General features: G+C 38.6%; 1 protein-coding gene across 4 annotated transcripts in view; it reads right to left on the bottom strand.

Annotated features, from left to right (window-relative positions):
* Positions 1 to 27757, bottom strand: part of LOC104595514 (binding protein) — a 130122-nt gene that overhangs the window by 62331 nt on the left and 40034 nt on the right. For 2 of the 4 annotated variants that reach the window (XM_010256268.3, XM_010256267.3), the window contains exons 6-10: positions 26791 to 27141; positions 15794 to 16016; positions 3657 to 3725; positions 3057 to 3515; positions 2542 to 2869 (exon numbers count right to left, since the gene is read on the bottom strand). In XM_010256268.3, coding sequence (XP_010254570.1) covers positions 2542 to 2869; positions 3057 to 3515; positions 3657 to 3725; positions 15794 to 16016; positions 26791 to 27141 — 1430 coding nt within the window. Of the gene's footprint in view, positions 1 to 2541; positions 2870 to 3056; positions 3516 to 3656; positions 3726 to 15793; positions 16017 to 26785; positions 27142 to 27757 lie in introns of those variants that run through there. The other 2 variants (XM_088888398.1, XM_010256269.2) reach the window with 2 other exon arrangements.

The raw sequence follows: 27757 nt of genomic DNA, 5'->3' as shown, positions 1-27757 counted from the left end.
ATGAGGGACACGCCAAGCAACGACCCGCTCTGATACCAAGTTGAAAAATAGTTCACTTGATGTATGGAACTGTTTGAGATTAGATGCAAAACAGCAAAACAGCAAACAAGAGAGGAAGAGAAGAGAGAGAGCTGCTGCAATGAGTGTTAGAGAATGAGAGGTTCGAACATTACCCCTCTCTAACACTCTAAACATCTTATTAATAAGTTAATCTTTGACAAATTACAGAGAGGCCCTTGAGTGAGCAGGAAAATACAAAAAACAGAATATTACAGAGTATGGACCCAGAATAAGGCCCACAACAGAGAGAAACATAACATAACATAAAATGACAGTCTATGGGCCATTCGGCCCATCTTCTCTACAGTCCTTTTGTGTTGCTGGTATTTCTAGGTAGGAACCTTCAAGAATCAGTTAGTACTGATTAGAACCTAGAGAACTAGGTTCATTGTTGCCCTAAGAAGGGTTGTGTGTGCAGTAGCCGAATGGTGTAGGGCTGCTGTGAGTTGTTGAGTGGTGTTAGGGCTGCTGTAGGTGGCCAAGTGGTGTAAGGTGGAATGCAGTGACCTTGCCAAGCTCCTTGTGGTCGTGTAATGCCCTCTTAAGTGTGTTAAACAAATCTGAACTGGGTGTAGCAGTTTGACTGTGTTGTGGTGCTTGTGATGCTTATGTGGGTCGTAGGTGTGTGAAGTCAGCAGTAGTGTGAAAAAGAACAAGTGTGTGCTCCCACTGTTGTGTTTAGGGGCTGCAATAGGTGCTGAAGTATCAAACTGTGAACAACATCAATCAGCTTGTAGCTGAGAAATAAGGTTAGAGGCAACTGTGAAAGAGTACAATGGCAGCAATAGGAGATGGCTACAATGATCAGAAACCTAATGTGGTAATTTCCTCCGACTACCTAGGGGTACAAATGACCTCAATTAAGCTGAATGGGGAGAACTATGTTCCATGGGCTAAATCAGTGGAAGTGTTTCTCAAGGCAAAGAAGAAAGTAAAGCATGTAAGAGATGAAAAGCCATCGGAGGGAGAAGGTCCTCGCTGGAGAACAAAGCACATAGAGGTTGATTGCCACTTTGTGAGGGAGAAGGTCCTTGCTGGAGAGATAAACACAGAACATGTGGGCTCGAATGATCAATGGGCAGATTTGTTTACAAAAGCTCTAAACTCAGGGAAAGTGAACCATCTATATAACAAGCTGGGATTATATGACATATATTCTCCAGCTTGAGGGGGAGTGTTAGAGTGAGCCGAATAGGGGTAGTTTAGTAATCTCATGTCAGTTAAGTACTTTGCTTATGTGGCTGTTTTATTAGAGCACTCTGCCCCACACTTAAGTGTGGGCAGTTTAGTCTTTGTAAGTGTAATTAGAACCTAATAAACATAAGGGGGTCGACTGAATGGGTGACTAATCAGTTTCGACTAAACCCTCCTGTTCTCTCTTTCTCTTGTCCTCTTCCTCATCTTCTTCTTCCTTCTTCACTGGTTTGGATTACTGTAGCTGCTCCAAAACAAAATGGAAATGGATAAATCACTAGGTTCCTCACTGAGTTCATTTTTAAGTTTTAAGCACATGCTCCTTTAGATCAATTGATAAGGTAAACAAACATTGTTATCGGTGTCTAATGTCTAAGCACATGCTCCTTTAGATCCTTCAATTTGCATCAAATCATGACATGTAATTTCCCCATGGTAAGAAAAAGAAGAAAGAACAAAAAGTATATAATGGGGGACAATAGACAAACATAGATTAGCAAGAGGTTAGAAAAGCAAAGCAAATGAAAAGTCTAGTTCCATAACAATTTCAGACATCCACACAAAAACACCCCAAATCATCATCATCATCCATGCCTTATCCAAACTATATGGGGTCAGCTACACAAGACACCTCACAAGTGACTTCAAATAAGAAGCACTAGACCACCACAGCAAGCTTCAAAATGGATGAAATGTTTTGAGGTCAAACAGAATTGTCACCTCACAAGTGAAAAATAAGAATCAAATGCAAGAATTGTCAAACAGAATTGGTCCTTAGTAATCATTTTCAGAAAAAAGTCCTTGATAATTCAGGACCCAACTCTAATTATTGCCATCAAACAGACTTCAAAACCCTAAATAGTATCAGCTTAACAAATACCATGGCAACAAACAGCAAACACCCATAAAACAAACTCTAACCACATAACTTCCATAGCCCACTCACACTTTTAAAATAGAGAAGGCTCATAGCCTCATACATAACAAGGAAATGTTAGTCCATGAACAAGACATCATCCATATCCAGTAGGTTCATAAAGCATATAAACAAACTTCAATAAACCACTTTTCCACAGTACAAGATTATGTCATAGCAGTTAAGACTGGCACAATGTTCACAATGACCAGACAACTCTTAAATAGAAAGCTCTCCATCTAAACAACTGAAATAGCGTGGACACCAAAGAAGCAACCTATTAGCATGCTTTTTGATCTTTACAACATATATAAACATGAAGAAGAGTACAACACAAAGGACATCATAAAGAAATAGGGAAAAGAACCCACCAAGTTATGTGCAATCCCATTAAATGTTGCAGTAAACTCCACAAATGATACCACTTCCATTTGAAGAATTTGAATTTCAGTTGCTTTCATTTGATTATTAATGGAACTAGAGGTCAAAAACAGTTCCACGTTTCCTGGAACTCCCTTAGAATAGATGCTGGACTCCCCAAAGAGCTCTTCAGAAGTTGGTCCAAAATAGAAAAAGTTCTCAGAGAATAGAAGATCCCACATCCTCTCTTCCCGAAATACTTTAAGTAATGTTGGTGCAGAAATAAGAACCCTTCTAAATGCATAAAGAGTACAATGCTGCAAAGTATTCAAAAAAGTCCTGCAGAGATGGAAATCAAGAAATATCATAAGAAAACAGGCATAAATGGGCAACAACCACAAAAAGAAGAAAGAAAAAAGAAAGGAAATAAACAAAACTGCAATCTAGCCATAGAATTACAAGCATTCTCTCAACAAAAAATGGAAAAGAGAAGTTAGCAATTCTTGTGTATAAGTTAATTATTCACCTTAAATAGCTTGGCAGCACATTTTGATTAGCACAAGCCCTAATGCAAGGGAAAATGGTCAGAAGAACCTTCATAATCCATTTTACCGAAAGTTCCCAATAAACCAAGGAAACTGGAACAGCAGCTCGACCAAATGATGATTGAACATTCTGAAATTTAATATCCTCGGGAGCAAGAAGGAAAGAACAAAGTATATTGCTTAATCTTATAGAATACTGATCCCAATATTGAGAAAAAGAATGAGCAGTATCCAATGGAATAACATATCCTGATGCCAAAAACTTTTTGGGGATCTCCTTTTCAGAGTCTGAAACAGGAATCTGAGAATCAGCTTGTCCAGAGCCCATTCTCTGCTGCCTGAAGTCTTGAAGCATGAAAGCAGGTAAACAGATGTTATTTGAAAACTTATGAACTCTTCCATTCTCACATAGAAACTGCAAATTGTTCAAATTTCCAAAACTGAAATAGTTGTTAAGGTCAACAGCATCTATTTTTATATAACAAAAGAATATCACAGCAATTTCTCAAAGAAAACTAGTAAGGTGCATTAATTCTTCATGAAAATTCGAAACTAAATCCTGTCAACGGTTTGAAGGATACACAGCCTCCCTGAGGACTTCTAATGACAGAAGTTGAAGCTCAAAAAGACCTGAAAAACAATTTTCCTCTCTGAGATAGAGGTTAATCCAAAACATCAGTACATGGAAGTGTGGAAGAACAGCAAATGAATGTCACAAGCATCAAATAATTATAATGCAGGAATTGAAAGCAAAGCAAGTTTATCATGTACAAATAGAAGAAGAATAACAAGCTTATCTATGCCATAACTCATAACATAAAGATACCATCCTCAACACTAACACATTAACTGAAGAGATCAGACTTATGCAAATAGATAACAAAACCATGAAAAACAACAAATCTTCTAACTGAACAACGATTACTAAATTATGGAACACCCAGCCAAAGCCCTTAACTTGCTTTAACTCATAGATTGTGATTCCCAACAAAACGGGATGGACAGAACATGGAGAGCTCTAAATTTAAAGAAAACAAGGGGAAAGAGAAACTGATAAATGGGTAAAAGTTAAAAGTGATCCAAAATAAGGCCTAAAAGGTTGGTTAAGCAAATATGAAGGACTGGTTAAAGGTTTAGGGATAGGTCTAGGTTTAAAACAAGGAAATATCTCACATGCCCAATAAACCATCTAATTCTAGCATCTCCTTCCCACCTTATATCTCTCTCCATCTATTTCTATCTTTATCTCTCTCTCTCTCTCTACCTTCTAAACACATTATATTTTAATTTTCATCAATGTATTAAAATATTATGTTTAAGTTAAAACTTAAACATTGAAATAAGACGAGTAAAAAATATCATAAATACTAATAAGAGAAAAAATAAATAATATAATAAGACAAATAATAAAACTCAAGTAAAATTTAATAATTAATCAAAAATATTATTTTAATTATAAAAAATATTTTCATATAAAGTAATAAAATTTAATTTCAATTTAAAAACGATTAGCACTCTGCCCACCATTAGACATTACTGCAGCCACTACTGAACCATCCTGCCCTCCATTTAAAAATGATTAGCACACTGAAAGTGTCTATTTCCCCCACAATATTTGTCTTGGTTGGATCACCTCTTCTGCTTGCAAAGCTCACAATAACTGGTATCAGAAGAAAACTTTTCTTCATCAAAGTTATCTTTCAATCGTTCCTAATGTTTCTCAAATTTTGTTTTTCCAAAATGATCTGGTATTTTATCTTGAGAGTTGCCATGACCAGTATTAATTCCAACCATTAAGCCTTTCTGCTAATCTCTTCCTTCATTGTTGTTACCCTTTTACCAAAAATTAAAAAAAAAAAATCGAGACCAATTTTCCCATTCTCTTTCAATTCACCACTCGCTTGGTCAGCCTCGATTTGGTTAAGAGGTGTAGAGAACACTGATGTGGGCCCCACAGCTATGGTCCCGCTGTGTTCGTAGGGTAGAATGTGTTTGTTATGGGCCCAGGAATAGGATCGTGTCACGGGTCGGTCCACGGGGAAAAGCTCCTGTTTTCCCTTGTTCCTCCCCTTCCTAACTGAACCTATCTTGGCGTCCTAGAGGGTAATTTGTCCAAGAGATCACCGAACTCTCCTTTTACTCTCTTTTTTGATTGGAAATTTGATATCTTTATTCAATAATTTCAGCTCCTTAAATAGGAGATTACAAGAGGTAAGAGTCCTTGTAGGAAGACTCCTTGATAACTAAACTGCTTACAGAGAAGATAGATAAGACTCCCAGATAAGACTAACAAAACTGCTTACAGATAAGATAGATAAGACTCCTAGATAAGACTAACTAAACTGCTTACAGATAAGATAGATAAGACTAACTAAACTGCTTACAAATAAGATAAGAGTAAGAAAGCAGATAAGATAAGGATAAGGTAAGATGAACTGTGGCTAGCTAGATAATCTGATGAGGGTCCCACGTTACTGCTGCTACCGGCGGCGGTACTTCTTCCCCACGAATGCGTCCATAACAGTGTTCTAGTCATCCTAGGGTTAGCTGGTGGTCAATCTATTATTTCAGTTTTATTGTGTTCTATTTGTTATGTAAATACTAAGGGCAGATCCTAGGATGACTAGAACACATTCTACCCTACGAACACAGTGGGACCATAGCTGTGGGGCCCACATCAGTGTTCTCTACAAGAGGCTTTGACCCATTGCTTCTTTTCAGTTCACCACTTCTTTATTCTTTACCTCCCCCCCTCTTCTGGAACCTTCTCTTTTCAATTAGCACTTCCTTCTCCCCCAACCATTCCTCTATTACCACCACCTTCTTTATTACGAAATCCAAATCTCTCAAACATAAATATGGCATTACATGAAATCCCCCCCTCCCTCTTTAATTGAAATGTTCCCATTTGAATCCAGGTCCAAAGTGTAACTTTGACCAACAGTCTAGACACTACCTCCACCTTCTCTAGATCCACTTGCAGCCCTTTCTCCACAATTGTCATCATCCTTACACAAGCCAAAAGCATCAATTTTCAGTAAATGAGAAGATGACTTGTCTACCAGTCAGTCACTACACCACCAAAAATTCAATCACCACCATGAACACCCGGTTTCCTTCCTTAACCTTGACCATCTTGGGTATGTGCTATGGGGTGTTAGCACGCACCCTAATCACTACCCATCTCACATTTTGCAGGCTTGTCATCTTATTGCACACTTCAATAAATTCACAAGCAACACTCCCCAATGGATCGTAAAACCAGATGGTTCCAGAGGTGAAATGGAAATAATTCTTACCTCCAAGACAGCTCTTCTCCATTTTACAGCATTCACCTCTTTCCTCTAGGGGATCAGCCTGAACCTCCCTTACGTTGAAACTGGTAGAGAAATTGCATCACCTTCTAGTTTATTTAGAACCACTGCAACATTCTCCATCACCAACAATAATGTTAAAAGACCAACCTCTCTTCCACCTTGCAAATCAATGTTTCTTCTCATAACCTAACATAGCACACTTTTGAGAAGCTAAGTACTCTATTCCCCCCCTACCTTCTTGAGATCATTATCATTCATGTGGGCTTTTCCTTTTACCCAACCATCCAGCTCCAACAATTTTCCTGTTCTCTTCCATCTTGGAGGTCTCTCCATTATTTTCAAGAGACAAGCCCTCCTCCAAGAAGTATCACAACCCTCCATCCTGCTTTCCTGCAGGTATGCAAAGTGGCTTTGATTGACCCTTACCAACAAACTAGATTCGGACCAGCTTTATGCCCTCATCACTGTCTTCATTCCATGAAAAAGGAAAGCCCTCAGGCCTCAATCATTAAACTTACTCCAAGATTTGATAGATAAGACTTCGAAGTTTTTCCTACGAAATTATCAAACTTAGGAAATCTCCTTGTGAGATAGATAAAACCTCCACCAAACTCCAAAATTTTTAACACCTAATTGCCAGCCAGCGACAAATATTGAAATAAAAGTTTTGTTGATTCCATAGTTAAGGCCGCAAATTAGAGAAAGTATAGGAAATGATTAGGGACAAAGAAAATGGAGAAAGATGAACAAGAAAGGGTAGAAACAAACTAGAGTGATGGGAAATCTTGACAACAAATCCAACTGAAATATGAGGAAGTAGAGAAGAGAAGGAGAGGAGAGAAAGGAGAAGAAAGGAAGAAGAAAAAGCTTGGAGCAATAAAACAGTGCTGGCGGCGCCATCTTTTATTATATTATATAGGGCGGCAAAAATAAGAAGGGAAAAGACCCTTGTGCCCCTGCTGTAAGTGAGTACAATAACAGAAATAATAGAAATAAAAAAATGCTTTAACTAGCCAAACAGACCCTAACACAAATAACTAAATTATTTCAACACTCCCCCTCAAGTTGGAGCATAGATGTCAATCATGCCCAACTTGTCACACAAATCATTGTGCCACACATGATGAAGACCTTTGGTGAAGATATTTGCAAGTTGTTCTTCTGAGCTGACATATGGGGTACACACTTCTCCATTTACAAGTTTCTCTCTAATAAAATGCTTGTCCACTTCAATGTGTTTCGTCCTATCATGAAGGACTGGATTAGCAGCAATATTGATGGCAGCTTTATTGTCACAGTAGAGTGACATAGGATTGCTCACTGCAAAACCCAATTCACCTAACAAATTTATTATCCACATGATTTCAGCAACCCCATGAGACATTGCTCTATATTCTGCTTCAGCACTAGATCTAGCCACCACACTTTCTTTTTTACTTCTCCAAGTGACCAGGTTTCCTCCTACAAAGGCACAATACCCACTGGTAGACTTTCGGTCATCGACTACTCCTGCCCAATCAGCATCAGTATATACTTCCACCTTTAAGTGACCATGTTTCTAGAACAACAAACCAGCTCTGAGAAACTTCTTGAGGTATCTAAGGATCCTCTCTGCAGCTTCAAAGTGAGTTGTCCTAGGGTTGTGCATGAACTGACTAAGGACACCCACTGCATAAGCAATATCAGGCCTGGTCATAGACAAATACAAGAGTCTCCCTACGAGTCTCTGGAACTTCTTCACATCTTTCAAAAGCTCTCCCTGACTGTCTCCCAGCTGATGATTAGATTCAATTGGTGAGTCAATTGGTATTACCCCCAACTTGCCTGTATCTTCTAGTAGACCTAATAATACTTCCGTTGGGAAATAAAGATGCCCTTGTGAGAGCGGACGACTTCAATTCCAAGGAAATAACGTGAGGGGCCTAATGTTTCACCTCAAATTGAGTGGCTAAGAATTTTTTTAGTCTCCGTATTTCAGCCTCCCAATCTCCTGTGATCATTATGTCATTCACATACACAATAAGAGCCGCAATTTTCCCTTCACCTCTTTTCACAAATAGAGTGTGATCTGACTGGCATTATTTGAACCCCATCTCTTGAACTGCTAAATGGAACTTACTAAACCAAGCCCGAAGTGATTGTTTCAACCCATATAAAGATTTTTTTAACCTACACACCTTTTGTTCATTGCCTTTGGCACAGAAACCTAGAGGTTGGGTCATGTACACTTCCTCTTCCAAGTCACCATTCAAGAAAGCATTTTTTTATGTCCAATTGGTGAAGTTCCCAATCAAGATTTGCTGCCAATGAAAGAAGGATCCTGATAGAGTTCATCTTGGCTACTAGAGCAAAAGTCTCTGCATAGTCCACTCCATATACCTGTGTAAAACCTCTTGTTACCAGTCTAGCCTTGTAGCTTTCAACAGTTCCATCAGCCTTGTGTTTCACTGTGAACACCCACTGGTCCTTCCCTTCAGGAAGGTCCACCAACTCTCAAGTGCCATTTTTGTGTAATCCATCAATTTCTTCCTGCATTGCATCTGTCCATTCATGTTTAGATAAAGCTTCTGCCACATTTTTAGGAACGGGGACACTATCCACAAAAGAGAGGAATGCACGGAATGAAGGTGAAACGTGATCATAGGACACAAAATTAGAGATAGGATGATTAGTGGTACAAAACCTAACACTCTTTCTCTTAGCAATAGGAATATCAAGATCATTGATGACAGGTGAATCAACATTGAGAGGAACAAGCATATCAATAGGAGCAAGTGTACCTGGCTGATGAGACGGAACTGCCTCTGGTGAATCCAATGATGTTGGTTGCATAGTGTCAGGTTCCATGGCTCTTTAGCTCTGCTGGCTTTTATGGCGACGATGAAAAACCCGGAATGGAGGAGGATCGGGTAAAGGAGGTACTTGAGTTTGAGCCGCCTGTTTCTCCTCAACCCTACTCTCCCCCTGAGGAGAAACCGAGAAGAAAGTTTGATTCAAAAAGAAGGATACATCAATGGAGACATAGTACTTGTGAGAGGTAGGACAGTGATACCCCTTTTGAGATAAAGGGTAACCAAGGAAAACACAAGGAATAGCCCAAGGATCAAGCTTACCTCGAGTAGGGGACAAGTTATGGACAAAGCAACGGCACCCAAAAACACGCATCGGAATGGTGGACAACGGAGCTATAGGAAATAGAAGCTGATGTGAGGCCTTGTACTCTAGTAACCGAGATGGCATACGGTTGATGATGTATGTAGCACACAAAACTGCATCCATCCAAAAATGTTTTGGCACATTCACATGAATTAATAAGCCACGAGCTACTTCGAGAAGGTGATGGTTCTTTCGTTCAACAACGCCATTTTGTTGGGGTGTCCTGGCGCAAGAGCTTCGCTAAAGTGACCCACTCAAAGCAAAAAACTCCGTGAGATCACTATGGAAGTATTCCTTCGCATTGTCCAACTGGAAAATATGGATTTCAGTTTGGAACTGAGTGAACACCATGCGTTGAAAGTCTTTCACAATTTTGGCACTTCATCTCTACATCGCATAGGGTAACCAAAGTGTATCTAGAGTAATCATCAATCAAGGTAATGAAGTACTTATATCCAGCCTCAGTGGGTAGAGTAACAGGGCCCCAAACATCAGAATAAACAATATGAAATGGAAATTCAGATCTTTTATTTCTCAAAGGTAAAGAACTTCTACAATGTTTACTCAATTGACATGTCTGACACTGTAACTGACTCACTGACAATGACTCAAACAACTTTGGGAACATAACTTTTAATGATTCAAAAGAAAGATGACCAAGACGATTATGCCATAAATAGGCTTGACTCTCACTTGACAAACTCATGGACTCTGTAGTCACAAGACTTTATTCTCCAACACGTAGAGACCATCCACCATGCTTCCTTTACCAATCGTCTTCCCCGAGGCCAAATCCTGAAACACACATGAAGACGGAAAAAAAGTGACTGAACAGTTCAAGGAGTGAGTTATACTACTAATAGACAACAAATTTATAGGTAATTTCGGAACATGCAGTACATTAGAAAGGGTAAGGCCAAGTGGGAGAGGTATAGTACCTTGGCCAGCTATGGTAGAGAAAGAACCATCATCTAGTCTCACCTTATCTCTCCCAGAGAGAAGGTTATATGTCTGAAATAAATTTGACTTACCGGTCATGTGGTTTGAGGCTCCGGAATCAATAACCCAAGGAGAATTAGCGGTATGAGATGACACATGGAACGCAGTGGCAGCGTTACCTGACGTAGACGCGAAAGAGGTAGAGGGACTAGGACTAGAATCCATCTGGCGGAGAGTCCTACCATACAATTCCAAATGGTCACGAAAAGAGTTGATAATTTCTTCCTTAGGGTCAGAATTGGGAATGCCTCTCCTGAGTTACCAATGGACTAGTCTATGTCGACGCCATATTAGCTGAGTTATACTTTTTCTGATTCTGCTGGCTTGGTATCTTGCCCTGATCAGGTGTTGACTTCTTACCCAAATCCTGTGCCCATTTAGGTTTTCCATGGAGATCCCAACATGTATCTCTCGTGTGCCGTGTCTTCTACCAGTGAGTGCACCAAAGTTTACTCTTATTATCTGTTCTCTTCTGAAAGTCACCTTTCTTAAAAGCACCTCCAACATTTGTATCTGAATTTCCCCGAACAGCTAGGGCAACTGACTCCCCCTCTACACAATTCGTCACACTTCTTCTACTCTCGTATGACTACACTAAGGCATACACCTCCTGAACTGATCGCAAGTCTTTACTACCCAAGATCTACACCCTGATGGACTCATATGAAGGATTCAGCCCTAGGAGGAAGGCAAAGACCCGTTGCTGAGATACAAGTGACTTATACGCCTTTGCATCTTCATCACACTTCCAATTCACATTCTGGTAGTGATCCAAGTTCTTTCCATATCGATGTCAAATCAGAATAATACATCGAGAGACTCCTCTCCCCCTGCTTGCAAGTAGAGGATTCAGCTTGCAGTTGATATATCTTGGCATAGTGTCTCTTCTCTGAATAGGTGGACTTTGCTTGTTCCCATATCTCACAAGCAGTTTCAGCCCACATAAAAGTCTTCCTTACCTGTGGCAGCATGGAAAACCAAGAGCCATGACATCACCATACTATTCTCTTGGTTCCCACCTATCATATTCAGCACTTCCGTACTTCGGTTCATTCACTCTCCCATTGATGTATCCTATTTTCCCCCTAGCAGTGATGTAGAATTTTATTCCCCTAGACCACTCAAGGTAGTTCAGACCATCAAAGGGAATAACAACCATGGGGAAACTCATATCCATTCTCCCACTCATTCCATTGTGGCTCCCTAAAATCTCTTAAGTAGCAGAATTCTCAGACGACATGGTAAGCACAAGAGAATAGTATTCTGATTTGATCCCTCCTTATATCGACAAAAGCTCCACACACAACAATTCAGTTCTGGACTTGATCTGAGCACAAAAACAAACAGCACCAACTTCCAAAGAAGAACTATGACGAGACTGATTTTCACCACAGCATTAATCAATAACGTGTAAGTTCCACCACAGCATTAATCAATAAGAGAGATCCTAACACACATGAAATTAGACTAACAAGCAGAGAGAACAGGTCATCTACGACCTACAGTCACCTTTTCATAGGTACAGGATCACACGATCCAACAAATAAAAGATATAACCCTCACAAAAGTCTGCCGACATTCAGTAGTTTGGATTCATTTGCTCTCCACTTGGTACACAACAGAGGAAAGAAATAAAAGAAGAAAGAAAACTTTAGGGTTGTACCAGTTGCAGATCTGATTTGATCAGCCCAGATTCAGTCCTCTGTTCCATTGAACTTTACTGGTAGAATATCTCTTTTCTCCATGGCCATTTCAGCAAAGTAGGCAAGGAAAACTGAGAAAATAGACCAGCCGAAGGTTCAAGAAAGTCCAAAACTCGATGGAATAAGTGTGTCCAACCACACGTCACAGAGAGGAATCAAAATCCAATAAAGAAACCAATCACACGGTCTTCTCGAACTGATAACAGTCCAAAAAAGGTAAGTTTTCTTGACTGTCGAACAAGAAGAGGGCAGAACACTCTTCAAAAGGGATCCAAACCAAAAAAAAAAATTATAGATCTATATAGATCTGACCTGGGCAACTTCAGATCTGAAGTTTCACAGTGATTGGAGTAGCCGATTGAGAGAAAATGAAGAAACCCTATTTCTTATGGCAAGCTTCCAGAGAAATAGCAGTAGAGATGTGCAGATCAGTACAGCAACATACGAAATCCAAAGCTGAAGATGAGTCGATCTCAGATCTAAAAGGATGTCAATCAAGGACAGGTTGAAAAACCTGCTCTAATACCATGTCAACTTGGATCAAATCAGAGAAGAATGAGTTGAGAGTGAAAAGGGTGTGTTCTCTCTTCAACCCCACGCCCAGAAATAATTAACTTATATATGAGATAATGCAATGTTATGGAAAGGACAGTTATGTCCTTGTCTTACAAGAAATAATAAAACAAAAGATATTGTACATAAGTTACAACATAAAAGGGTGGTCCCAAGGGCCAAAAAAGGAAAGAAGATGTAAGAGACATAGATTAGTCTCTACAGCTTAAACTAGCAAGCTCTGGTTTAAGAACAAACAATATCCAAGATGCAATAACCTTTGATGACTAACTGACAGCTGAAGGGCCTTTACATCCTTTCACATGCCACTTAACGGCTGGTTAACAATGGGTACTAAATTGTCACGTTTTGGAAGTTCAGGTACCAGATTGACACATTTTAAAGTTCATGGACCAAATTGAGACTAGGCCCAAAGTACAGGATACTAATCTGCAATTTTCCCTAAACTTTATTTGTTAAACACCCGCTACCTCCCCGTCCCGCCACTTCCTTTTCCTCCCACTTCCCCTCACTTCTTCCCCCCCAGTCCTCTCCCTTCAAGTCTCCTCTTCTTCTTCTCTCATCTAGAGAATAGAAACTAGGGAAGAGAATTAGCAGGAAGAGAATCAAAAGGACTTACCTCTTTAAGCTTGTAGACCCCTACAGCTTCTATTCCATCAAGGACACCCCTCTCTTCTACCTCCACAGAATTGGGTCTCCTCTCCAATGACCTAGGCTGGAGATGGGAGGAACTTTGATCAGGGTCTTTTCAAACTCTAGTCGGATCGCTTGTGTCTTGCTGGCTTTGAACATCTTGCACAGCCACTGGAGTCCCTTATCTCAATGTAGTTTCTCTTTGAGGTGAGCCTAATCTTTCTAAGTTATCTTGAGCTGCAGGTCAACCAAAAGTTCCCTAGTGGAGGTTGTCAACGACGACAACCTCTGGCTTTCCTCCTTTTCTTAGCCTAAGGCGTGTTATGCTGCTCGTAACTAGTTACCACCTATGCCCATTCCACCCCCTCCATTCTCTTTTTTGATCTCCTCAATTTGTTCACCTTTGAAGATTTTTTCCAAGTGTACCACTTCCTTCTGTGATTCCTATTCCCGTAAGCCTGGAGTCTTTCCCTCCCCTTTATCTTTTAAACCTTTATTTGTCTTTCTTCCTTCACCCCCGCTTGCCACGTGTCCTTCCTTTGCCCCTTTTTTCTTGTGATTTTCCTTTTTTGCCCTTCAAGGCTCCCATCTCCTTGCCTCCTTCCTCCTTGCATTGGCATATTGTCTCCCTCAACTCTGCACCTAGTCCCTGAACCTCTCGATATACCTCTCCCCTCGCCGGTTTCTCCACTAGAACAATGTTGTAGTTATCCCGAGAGAAACTCAAGAATGTATTGTCCTCCCCCTCCACCATAATCCTCAAGTCATATTTCTCGCCCGAAACCACAAATCAACGAAACTCAAAATTTCTAAGAACTCCTCCACCTCCACCAATAGCTGCACCATATCCAATCAATCCACACTACCCTTCTCCGTGCAAATAGTGCACCGGTTCCAGCTCCAAAATCCCCTTTGCTATTTCTTTGTTGTGAAACATAAATAGAAATAGTACCCCATTTAATTTTCCAACGCCCAATACTTTCTCCCTTCCCCACTCAACCACTGCCTAGTTCTCCACATCAAATTCTATTCCAACGAATCTCCCAACTAAGCTTGCCCCCAACACCCTCTTTCGTTCTTCTAGTTTTCCCACCTTTCGTACGTCTACCTCAATCAAGGCCACATGTTCCTGCAAAACATCAAAGAAATCCTTCTGATCGAAGTTCACATAATAAATTCATGGATTCTAATCCTTATGTTATGTTTGGTTTGATTGAAAATAAGAGAAACAGAAATTTGAGGGGATCAGATTTCTAATTTCTGTAATAGGTGGATTGCTATCATTTTTCATAGCGAGGAAGAACAGTTTATTCTTGTAAAGATTTGAAATCTTCCAGCTTCCCTCTTGTATTGAGGTCATTTCCCCTCTTTTTTTTTACAAATTTACTCATAATTACCAAGAAAAAAATATAACTTGGTAACTCATGAGGCCTGAGCCTCAGGCCTTAAGGTTGTTGAGAGATATATTGTATTTGGTTGTATTTGGGTTTTTGGAGGTTATAGGGGTATATTTGCAATGCTGATAAATTTTGGGGACTTGTATGTATTTATGGGAGGAAGAGGGGCATGTGTGAAATTCTGGTATAATTTGGCCTTTTGCTTATTTAAGCCATTGGTTGTGTGGGATTAGGGTGGAGCTAGTGGATGTTTTGTTGTGAGTCTATAGAGAGGTCAGCCATGTATCTCTTCTCAGTTCTCATAGTGGATATTTTTTGCTCTCTTCCTGTGGATGTAGGCTACCAAGCCGAACCACATTAAATCTTGGTGTTTTCTCTATTTCCTCTTCTTATTTTCTTCTTGATTTGTTATTCTATTTTATGTTACTTGACAAAGGTGTATGCCTAACTAAGGGCCTTGGTGCCTGCCTCACACCTCCATGTTTTTCAACATCAATTCAAACATAAGCAGAAGCATGCAATGTCTAGAATAACTTCCCAACATGATTCCATGATCAATGAAAGAACTAATCCTTGAAGGGGCAAGCCATTGGTTCAACAATTTGGTCTATATCAACATGGGTTGGTGCATAACAATGAAGTAACAAGTATTAAACTTTTTTGGGAAAACAAAATTATTTTGTGAGAATTAAACTTAACTATCTAATTCCCTCAATCAATAAACTAGAATGATATTTATGAAGAAGTTTACAAAATGAAATCCAACTGAAAACATCACAGTGAAGTCATGAGAAGCAAACTAAATTGTCCAATCAATTCATTCAATCATAAACTAGGCTGGTGATCAATTTTTTGTACACTGCAGCCCATTAAATGCATAACCAATAAGCAACTGAAATGCAAGAGAAAGGCTGCAAGAAATGTGATTTCAACTAATAACCTCTCGTTATCAGTGCAGAAGGTATTTGTGGACTCCAATACATTGTTTGATTGAAGGGAAAGTCCATCCAAAAGCACCTCTAGTCCCCCAATGCTTCTGAAGTGATTCTGAGCACGTGCATTATCAGATAATGCTAATTGAAGAGTGCACAAAGTTAAATACTGAAGTACTTTGTCAGTCCATTGTTCTTTCATATTCAGTCTTCTGATAACACGCAATAGTTCTGAAATAAAACAACCAGTTTCCGTGAATAAATTAAAGAGCACAGATACTGTAATTCTATTTTATTTGGAAAAAGGAAAAATCTGATGTGTAACACAATATTTATAAATGCATCTATGTTTCTTTCATTGATAAAAGTATAGTTGGGGAGGAAACCAAAAACAAAAGATCAAGTAGGAAGATATGAAAATGACTCATCAACACCAAAATAAAGACTATATGACAAACCATTCTCTTGAAAAAAAAAAAAAAAAAACTCTATGCTTGAAATCATTTTTTTTTAATTTGATTAGTCATGAACAGTACAAATAACTGTTGGAAGAATATCAAATAACCGCTTTGAAGACAGTAAAGCAATTACAACTTTGCCCAAAACAGTTGCTGCCTATAAACCTCCTACTTTGCTAATGCATCCACTATCCCATTTGCAGTCCTAATCCACTTGAAGGTAGTGCCTATATCCTTCATTAAGCTACCGGTTTCCCTAAAAGTGTGTCTGTATGCACAAGCACCTGGAGTTTTGTGATTTGCCCAGGATATAACTAGCTTAGAGACCCTTTCCACCCCTACCTGTTGAAGCCCAATTTGCTTGCCTATGCTTGAAACCCTTTTTTCTCTGATCAGCAGCCTATGCTTGAAACCTTTGAAACCACCAAGAACAAAAGCACAACTCATCAAACTGCAGATCATGCAGAGAGAAGTGCAGCAAAGGTCCACCATCACTTACAAAGGTTCTTTTGCTTCTTTATTTCCAAATTGCCAAACAAATAGTGTAACGAAACATATCCTAAAGAGTATATCTATTACTGCTCAATAAGTGAGAAGGCCAAGTAACCTCCCTCATAGAGTTGTGATGGATCGAAGACATCTAAAGAAATAAGTAATAGAATTCCAAATATGGGAAATTCTGAGGCAAAAGAGAAAAAGAGAGTTCATTGACTCTTCAGCTAACACAAAATGCATATTTTGCAAAGTTGCAAACCTCTATGGTTCACTTAAGTCTTTATTAAAGACAAAAAATTGGCTTTTCTTGAATAGACATACTTGTATCTCAAGTAAGCTAGAATAATTGCAAACATTGCTGGTTTTGATTATACTCCAACCCCTAACCAACACCCAGAAAGAAATTACGAATTACCAAAATTTAGCTTGACAGAATTTTCCAGAGGGGTTCATGACATCATTGTCTGTGCTATGAAGTGCAGATTTGTCGATTGCGGTCCACCCTCTCATGGCAGAAGTCCACCATAGAACCTTTGAATATCTTTAATGCCCAAACCCAATCCCAACAGATTGCTTTCAACACCATGTGATGAGGCCAAAAAAAAGAAGAAAAAATGAAAAAAAAAAAAAAACGTGAATGTATTCTGTTTTGAATGTTTTTGTAGTAGGATCCCAAATTCTTTTTTTGGGGGGTAGGCTTTGTTGACAGTTTGGGACCAGGAGTATTTTGGTCTCTTGGGTTCATATCTGTTGGGTTTTGGTCTCTTGGGTCTTTTTGTAACAAAAGTTATCTTTTGGGGATTTCTATGCTTCCCTTAGTGGAACCCTAAAGACTGAAAGAAAATAAATTAGCAAATTAGAAAGCATGAATTTTACCAAGTAATTCTACCTCCCAAAGAGACATAATTCCTTTTTCATGCACCCAATCTCTTTTCACACCTTTCTAAAATTGAGTACTAAAATGGGTAAAAGACTTAAACATACCCTGAGTTTTCATAAATTGACTAAAATGAACCATAAGTTTTTCAAAAAGACTAAAACATACCTTGTGGTCTAATCCCTCAGGACTTAAACATACCTTCCATCAATGAAAAGGACCATTTAAAATTTTAAAAATCCTATTTTGCCCTTTTTGAGAAGAAGGAATATAGGAAGAGAAGTGGAAAAAAAGTACTCAGTACTTGGTCAGGGTAACAAGCAGCTTGTAAACGACGATAAGGAGCATGATCAGTTTCAAGCTCCTTATTATTCTTTGAGGTAACCAGCAGCTCCTTAAACGACGATTAGTACTCAATTCTTTCTCTTTTTGTTTGATTTTGGGTTTTGTTTCAAATTGTTTATTATTTGTTTTCTCACGGTGGATGATATATGCGACAAACACAAAAAATGGTTTTCATTAGTATTGATTGTTGTAACTAGAGGCTTTTTATTGTAGTTCAATGTTTGTTTTGATATTCTTTGAGGGCTTCCAATCACCTATTTTGGGTTATCATAAATTGAAATTTGTTGCTTGTCTTTTGGGGAAAAAATTTGCTCTTCACGAGTATGGACCAATTTTACATGACGATACTGATATGATGAAGATCATAAATCAGATCTAGATGAGGTGGGATACAATGATGAAAGATCATAAATCACCAACACCATCCAAAAAAGGTGTCATTCTTGATATTTGAAAATAAGTTTCAAAATACGTCACCCCTTTTTTTGTTAAACATATACGGACTGATTCTGTGTAGATTGTGAAAGGATTCACACCCATGGATATTACAAAGTTGATTTTTGGTTAAGTCATCTCATAGTATCTCTATCATTTTTTTTATCAGCAAGAAGATTTTTATTAATAAAAGTGAAATATTGAAATACAAAAGTTATAGGTTGCAGAATGCATTAAGCAAATCTGCAAACACTACAAAACATCTACAGTTCTGCCTAGTACAAGGTAGATCTATTTGCCACCTGTTTTGCTAGGGTGTCCGCCAACCCATTTGCAGTCCTATAGACCCAACCAAACTGAGAGTTGAACCTCCTTGCAATTATGTCAATTTCTCTGTATATAAATTTGAGCTTCCAAGGTGCTGATGTGATGTATTTAGCCCAAGAAATGACCAGCAGTGAGTCTCCTTCTATTTCTAAATCTGTTGTACCAATCTGTTCAGCCATCTTTAAACCTTGAAGTAGAGCCAAAGTTTCAGCCTGTATCGAGTCCATAGTTGTCAAGGTGACGCCTAGGTGACAAGGCGCCTTTTGAGGCTCGCCTCGCCTAATCGCCAAGCAGTTCTGTACTATGCATTGCAAAATATTTTTTAATTCTTTCTTTTTTGACATTATAATTATAAAATAGGCATTATTAAACTAAAGTATTCATTTTTGGGTTTATATACTAATTTGTTTTTATTATTTTTCTTTTATTCTTTTCCTATAACAAAAATAAGGGTTTAGCCCCTATATTTTTTGATTTTCTTTTCCTTCTTTTTTTTCTTCTCATGAACATGTTGATTTTCTATACTTTAACATGAACTCTATACTTTTCTTATGAAAATTATGAATAATTATTAAGGAAATATGGCTATGGCACCTAGGGAAACCCCCTAGGATCTATGTTTTCTATATAAAAAAATCCATCGCCTAGGCAACAAGGCGCCCCCTAGACGCCCAGCCTTGCCTTGGCGCCTTGAAAACTATGATTGAGTCACCAATACCTATTGGTCCTGAGAAGAGTGCCACAACTTCACCTAGATGATTTCTAATAACACCCCCTATACCTGCCCTTCACGGGTCACCAAAGGAACTCCCATCAAAGTTTAGTTTTAGTTTGTTTAGTGCAGGTGGTTTCCACTTCGCTCTCACATCTTCTTTGGGTACATCTGTTTGTGCTACTCCAGTCCAGCTTATTAGAATCTCATTTGTGGAGAAGTTTTTGAATAGTTCCACGGTCATCACCCAATGTGCAGTTTTGATTTTTATGGTTTCAATGACTTCCTCCTTTGATTTACTTTTTTCAGAGAAGAGTCTTTGGTTTCTTTCCTCCCATATAGTCCATACAACAGAAGCTCTTGCTGCCTTCCATAAGCACTTTTCTCTTTTCTTCTATTGCCTCAGGAAGGAGGGGTTGAATAGACTTACCACAACATGTAGGGGAGCCCATCTGCATCCAAAGAGAGAACAAACAATTTCCCAAATACAAGATACAAAAGAACAAGATAAGAGTAAGTGGGGTAGGGCTTCACCACAATCCTTACAGAGGACACACACATGAGGAGAAAGGCATTTATTTGGCCTTCTTTTCTGTAGCACATCACACGTGTTTACCTTCCCTAGGAACACTTCTCAATAGAAGGCTTGTACTATGTGAGGGATCGGTTTACACCAGATTCTCTCACTAGAAAGTTCACCCCCAAAGGATCAGAATGAGTGAGCAAACCAAAGAAAGAGGCACAAGAAAATAAACCATCAGGAGTTGGGGACCATACTCTACTATCAGCTGTAGTTTGATCTAAATAGACCTTCTCAAGGGTTGATAGCAAAAGCAATAGGGACTCGCATTAATTTTCCCTTAGCCCCCTTCTAAAGCAAAAGTCCCAAGAGATACCCAATTCTGAAAGTATGCCAACCCTAGCAACAGGTTTGTTTTTAAGGTTTGATAAAGAGTAGAGTCCAGAAATTTAACCTTAAAGGGCAAATCCCCTACCCAAAGATCTTCCCAGAATAAAACTTTATTGCCACACCCAACACCGAAACGGATAAATTGAAGAAAGGTTGGTAGTACCTCAAAGATTGCCTTCCAGGGGGAATTCGGAGCTGCATTGGAAGCTACTTTTGCATCCCAGCCGTTTTCTACTTCACCATGAAGGCTCTTAATGACCCTGTAAGGATTGTGGTGAAACCCTACCCCACATACTCATGTGTGTGTCCTCTGTAAGGATTGTGGACGAATGATAGAAGATTGTAATCAACCCATTTTTTATTTACAATCTTCTCAGAGCTGTTGTTCAGACACGGCCATGTAGAGAGAGAGGGAGGGAGGGAGAGAGGGAAGGAGTTCATTATACCCACCATCCACGAGTTTAGGGTGTATTTTGAAAATTTAAAAGAAAATGAAGGATAAAAGAGTCACAAAGTATATTTGTCTTTTTTTAAACCCAGGGTATGTTAAAGTCTTTCTCTACTTTCCTTAGGATTAGCACCTAGGGGAAGGCCTAAGTAGATCATAGGCCAAATGGTGGTATAGCACTGCAGACAAGCAACTAAAGAGTCTACTTCATAAAGCTTAAATTTGATGGTAGCAGCATGTGAAACCTGTAACCTTCAGGAGCAGGAGGTGTGTGTAGGAGTGAAGTGGGTCAGCTGTCATAATGTTTTCGAGCCCAATCAGACAAGGAAATTCTCTAACAGCAAAGACTATGGTTGTTAGGGATGCCATGCAGAGGGCATGCAGCAGTGGATGTTTCTCAGTCAAGTCCTTTGTTACCTCCTTGAGACAGACAAACAGCTCAGAGGTTGTTCCTCATAGCTTATTTGGAGCATCCACACCCCCAAAAAAATTTCCTATCTGGTTTGATCTCTTATTCTGGGTAAGAGTCTACCTAGAGAAGGTCTGCTCAGAGGGAAGGAATCCAATTCAAGATTCTAGTTGTGTGTTCTGTGGGTACTCCCTGGAGACAACTGAGCATCTTTTCATCCACCGCCATTTTCCTCAAAGAATCTGATTAAATTTATCTGAGCAGTTAATATCTCATGGGTGCAGCCAAGCTCCATTTCTGCCCTGCTATCCTCTTGGAGGATAAAGGGCCTAAGCAGCAAACAACAATAGTGCGGGAGATGATTCCTGCTGCTGTGGTTTGTGTAATGCATTCTGAGAGAAACAGCAGGATTTTCAAAGGCAGAAATTCTAATGATGATGAGATTCTTTGCAAGATAATCAGCAAGATTGCTTCTTGGAGTGTAGCTGTTAACGAGTTTGCTTCCCCGAATACTTTTATGTTGTTGAGAGAGAAATGGTTGTATACTCTCTAATGTTAATGTACTTTTTACCCATTAGAATTTCAACTTTATGACATTTTAGTCAACCACCTAAGTTTCTTAATCTCATTCCTGTACATCCAAATCATTACCCCCAGCTTTATCATCATGCCATCACCAATTTAGAATTCCCTTTGATTATAAACTTTTTGATCTTCATACTTCTTGCGCATTGCACTCCTTCCATCAGAGCCATGAATTCAGCCCTTCATGAATCACCTACACTAATTGGTACATTTTACTGTTTATAAATAATAAAACTAAATGGGCATTTAATGGCCCTTAACCTGGTCAAAACAGATTTAATAAGTACTTGATTATGGACATTTTAAACCAGGCACCCCATCGCGTAATATGGAATTGCCCAGAAACACTTTGACTCCAGAACACCATAAGTTCAACTCATAACCATAAGTTCCTTAATAAAGTTCTGATTCAAAAGTTGAACTGACCCTTTTGGGGAGTCATCCCAAAGTATTTGAATGACAGTAAACTGAAACAGATCATGGGTTGGGTAGCAGGGCTAGCCTAATTTTGGGAGACCTGGCATACCTTTTGTGCATAGCATTTTTTCCAACAATTTATAAAAGATGTTAGTTGCCGATAAAAAAATAATACTTTAGACCACCAGAATCACCTCATTCCTTGCACCAGAATCACAGCAGACAGTGCATGCCACATAAGCTGCCCACCCCAAACCATGGCCACATCATCTCTGTCCTCCATACACTACTTTTTTAATCCAATTCATAAATATCATGCATTTACCACTTCTTATCTTCTTGAATGCATGCCTTCAAATAAATGTTTTAAAAGGCATGCCTAGGCACAGAGGCAGCACACTTTCCAGGCTGGACGCCTCGCCCAGGCTAAGGCGCACAACCATTGGACAGGCGCTCACCTTTGCACCTAGGCGTGTGCCTCAGGCCAGGCGACAGGCAGCCCAGGCGGCCTGGATGATGTCTAAACACTCCAATCTAAACAAACTTCGAAAACATATTAAAAAATATTAAAAAAATACAAAATAGGAAACTTGGGAAAAAAGGAAGCTGAATCGGCAGGGGTCTTTGCCAAAACAACCAAAAGAAAAAAAAAAGTCTGAAAGTGGAGGGAAGACTCCAAACCAGACTACCAAAGAAAGCTGAAGCTCATCCAGATCTAGTTCAAGCTCAAGTTCGTCCAAGACTCCAAGGCTGAATCAGGTATATATATATATATATATATATTTGTCTCCGCCCCATTTATTTATTTTGGCTTTTCTCAGTGAAACAGGGGCTCCGCCCCTTTCTCTCAGTGAAACAAGGGCTCCGCCCCTTCTTCTACAGGGGATCCACCCCATTTTTTCAGTTTTTCTCATTAAAACAGGGGCTCCACCCCATTGTTTTTTAGTTACTTTCATTAAAACTTCCCATTCTTCTTTATAGTTTCTACAAGGACTTGCATACTTGCAGACTTGCAGTCTTGCTTCTTGGTTCTTACACAAAAACAATGGCTCTGCTTCATTTTTTTTAGTTTTTTTTTCTCATTAAAACAGTTTAGTTTTTCTCATTATCAAATAGAATAGTTTATTTATTTGTGTTATTGTCAAGTAGAATAGTTTATTTATTTTCGAAGTCTGATAGATTCACAAATATGAGTATTGATAGTTGCAAATTGCAATTTGTTATCTGCCAATAGGAAATTTTGCCAACCAAGTAAAGAGATGGGAGACAAGTCCGACAATACTCAAGAAAGCTATAGGAAAGACCCGGGCTGGAAATATTGTTATTTGCAAGATCCAATGAATACAACTTGTATCACTTGCAAATTTTGTGGCAAAGTGACAAATGGAGGGATCTATAGAGCAAAAGAGCATTAAATTGGTGGAAGAAGAAATGTGAAAGTCTGTCTTAAATGCACAAAAGAGGTGAAAGAAGAGATATTAGCTTACATGCAAAGAAAAAAATCAATGAAGGAGGGCATAGTTGGAAGTCAGGAGGGCAGAATTCCTGATTTTGATGATTTTAAAAATATAATTGAAGATGAAGATGAGAAGGGGGACAGTAGAAGTGCTCGGTGGTGGCGATCACATTCCTTCAGCTTCAAGTTCAAAAAAAAGTTCTAAACAGCCCCCCATAAGAAGGCAAAAGGGCCTTTGGATAAATTTTTTCCTACTCCAACCCAGAAGAAATTGTGAATTTGAGAAGAGAACAGAAAAAGATGAAGCAAACCACTATTAGTTATGCGTATAATAAAGAAGGGAGAGAGCAAGTATGCATGCACATTGCTAGATGGTTTTATCAAGCCGGTATTCACTTGAATACCGTATGCTTAAAAAGTTTTGCAGCAATGGTAGAGGCAATAGGGCAATTTGGTTCGGGATTAAAACTCCCAAGTTACCATGAGTTGCGAGTTCCTTTCTTGAAGGAGGATGATTATACAAAAACATTGCTTCAACACCATAACAGTGTTTTAAAAGCGCAAGGCAGAAAAAGGTGCAGGGGTCAATTTGCGCCTAAGGTGCAAGGCGAGGCGCATGCCTTTCTGAAGCAAGGAGCAAAAAAACAAAAAAAAAAGCTAAAAAATCAAAAAAAAAACTGTCAAAAAAAATAAGCAGAATATTAATAATAAATATAAACTTAAATTTTAAAATAAATGTTTTAAAAAATTGCACTTATGGGATATATCTATAACCATCCAGGTTTATTGACCCTGATGAGGAAGTTCACAAATCAAAGAGATATGATTGGGCCAGCAAAAACTCGTTTTACTACCTCCTTTCTCACATTGCAGAGTATATACAAACAAAAGAAGAAATTGAGAGATTTGTTCAACTCAAAGGAATGGAATGATAGCAAATGGATAAAAGAAGCAAAGGGGAAAAGAATAGGGGGAGACAATCATGATGCCCACATTTTGGAATAATGTCATAATGTCATCTTTACTCTTAAAGTGTGTGGCCCTCTTGTTCGTGTATTAAGGTTGGTGGATCGTGAAAACAAGCCTTTAATGGGTTACATTTATGAGGCTATGGGCCGAGCAAAAGAAGCCATTGACAAGGCATTTGGTGGAAGGAAAGAAAAGTATGAAGATATTTTTTAAATTAATGATAAGAGGTGGGAATGCCAACTCCACCAACCATTGCATGCAAGTGGTTATTTTTTGAACCCCCAATTTTATTATGATGATCAAGAGAGAATTGAAACAAATGAAGAGGTTATGACGGGGTTTTTTAAAGTAATTGAGATGCCTGAGAAGGACAAGAACAAGAAAAGTTTAATCAATGATGAAATATTCAAGTGCAACAATGCAGAAGGCATTTTTTGTTTTAATATGGCTATTTCCCAAAGGAAGATTAAAGCACCAGGTAAATAACATTGATTTAATAATTGATCTAATATTTGACTCTTAATATTTTTAGTTAGTCTAATGATCACTAGTTCAGTTAATATTTATATTTTTAGCTGAGTGGTGGACCATATTTGGTGCTTTTACCCCGGATCTACAAAAGATTGCAGTGGAAGTTCTAAGTTTGACATGTAGTGCATCGGGATGTGAGCGAAATTGGAGCGTATTTGAGCATGTATGCCAAACTACTACACTAGAATACTTCCTTTTTTTGGGGATAAACTATCTTAAATTTACACTTATTTAATTTTTTGAATTAACAGATTCATACTAAGAAAAGAAATCGGTTGGATCAGAAGTAATTGAATGACTTGGTATTTGTTAAGCTCAACCAGATGCTTAAAGAAAGTTTCGACTCATGTGGCACTAATGACCCCATTTCATGAAAAGACATAGATGAGAATAATGAATGGGTTAATGGGGGAGGTAGGACGTGATGAGGATAGTGCAGAAGCTGATTTGGTGTTTGATGATGATACACTAACATGGGGAGATGTTGCTCGTGCTTCTGGAGTTGAAGAACCACTAAGGTATACAAGGTCTAGAGCTTCAACTTCACAAGCAAGAGCAACAAAATCTAGTGGAAAAAGACCAAGACAGCTTCAATTGGAAGATGAAGAAGAGGAAGAAGAAGTTGATGTTGATGTTGATGTTGAAGTTGAAGAAGAAATGGAAGAGGATTTTGATGACTACAAGTCAGATGACAATGAAGAGGATGTTGATTCAGTCCTGAAGAATGGCTGGAACCTTAAGACTCTTTTTTTTATATAGAAAATTGTCTATGACTTTTGTTTTGTAGAAAATTGTCTCCGACTCATTTTTTGGGTAGAAAACTGTCTATGACTATGTCTATAACCTATGTCATTTTTTGAAGGAAAATTGTCTGTCTCTTTTTTTGAAAGAAAATTGCCTATGACTAACTCTGTGATTGTTCATTGTATTGCATTAATGGCTTGTAGCTTGCTTGAAGTCTTGAACTAAATGTTGACTGGTCATTGGTGAGTACTTGAGAACTTGATTATTTCAGATTTTTGTTGTTATTTGGCATATTAATAGGTTGTTTGTTAATTGTTTAATTTAATTTGAAGTTTAGGAATATGTCTTTTAATTATACCCTACAATTTTTGCATTTGTTTTTGATCTGTGTGCCTTGCCCCCAAAAAGGCATGCGCCTCAAGCGCAAAATGGTCCTTGCGCCTTTCGCATTTAAAACACTGCTTCAAATATAATTGCATTATGTTTGTCTTTTCTATTTCCAGTAAATTCTTTAAATTCATGATAGATGATCGATTGTACCATTTAACGACAACCTATCAGACACAAATGCCTTCTTAGACTTGCTGAATCAACTCAAGAGCTTGCTTGCCACACACTATTGGCAGATGCTCAGATTATATTTAACTACCCAGTTAGTCAGTTACTACTCAAGAGTTATGCACATGATAGTGTCAATTAAAATCAATTGTAAAACTAATCAAGTAAATATTAAGAAAAGATCCAAAACTTCTTAAGAATGAAAATTTTATAAGACTTGCAGCCATTATTGAATAATCACAGAAAAACTAGAAATACATAGTTGAACACATGGTTACATTACCTATCAAAAGAATAAGAAAATCCAAAATAGAAATGGCATACCTTACCTACTAACCAATTCAGGCCCCCAGCTTCCATCACTGATACAATTGCCTTCTGATGCCAAAGCAGCCTTGTCTCAGGAATAAGACTCTTCTGATCAGTTCCAGAAACACTCTTCAGATCACTATAAGGATCAACTGAAAATACATTGCCACATGAACCAGAAAACCCGCAAGTTTTGGCATACAACTGAGCTTTCTCATACATGCTTGAGTTTAAATCAATAAAACTACAAACTATTGAGACCACATATACAAGTATCTTTTGTAAGACCTTAGTCTTCTCAGAAGTAGGAGTTGATAATCCTTCGTCAGCAGCAAAAGCACCACTAACTGTTTTAAGCTGGACAACTGACGCTGAAAGAAACAAATGACATGACATTAAAAAGAAAACTCCATGATCATTTAGCAGTTCCATACATTACACAAGACAAAAAAGCAATGCTCAGCACTAAAATTTAAAACAAGGGAAGACCCCATAGATAATTGTAGTGATACAGTGGACCAGACCTGATACTTTCTTGTGGTCTCATTCATCATGTTACTCCGTTACTTATTTTGTTATTTTCTTTTATCTTTTCTTGCTGATTAATGTACTGTTATAGGTGGCAGGGTATTTCAGTCCTTTTACATCATGTTATGCTGGCACAAATAAATAACATTGTTTAGGGTGGCAGTAACATAAAATTCCGCCCCCTTTCTCTTCTTCTTCCTTCCTTCTCTCCTTTTCTCTTCTCTCTTCTTCTTTTCTGGGTTACTTTTCATCCTAAATGTGTTTAGTTAACAGCAGTAAATTCAAGTTGGTATCATAGCAGGTTTAGGTCTGCTCTTCACTCTTGTAAGCTTTAGCCAGCCGGATACATGAAATTTTCTTAGGGCTGGAGTTTTAGTTCTTCTCGTGTCCTGATTCTTGGAGATTGGTAGTTGAAGCTTGCCCAAGATTTTTTCTTACATGGAGATTGCCCAGCAGTCA

The sequence above is a fragment of the Nelumbo nucifera genome, chromosome 5 (assembly GCF_055504915.1).
Source record: "Nelumbo nucifera cultivar China Antique chromosome 5, China Antique-T2T, whole genome shotgun sequence".
NCBI classification, from domain to species: Eukaryota; Viridiplantae; Streptophyta; class Magnoliopsida; order Proteales; family Nelumbonaceae; genus Nelumbo; species Nelumbo nucifera.
This window is presented reverse-complemented; position numbering and strand designations above follow the sequence as displayed.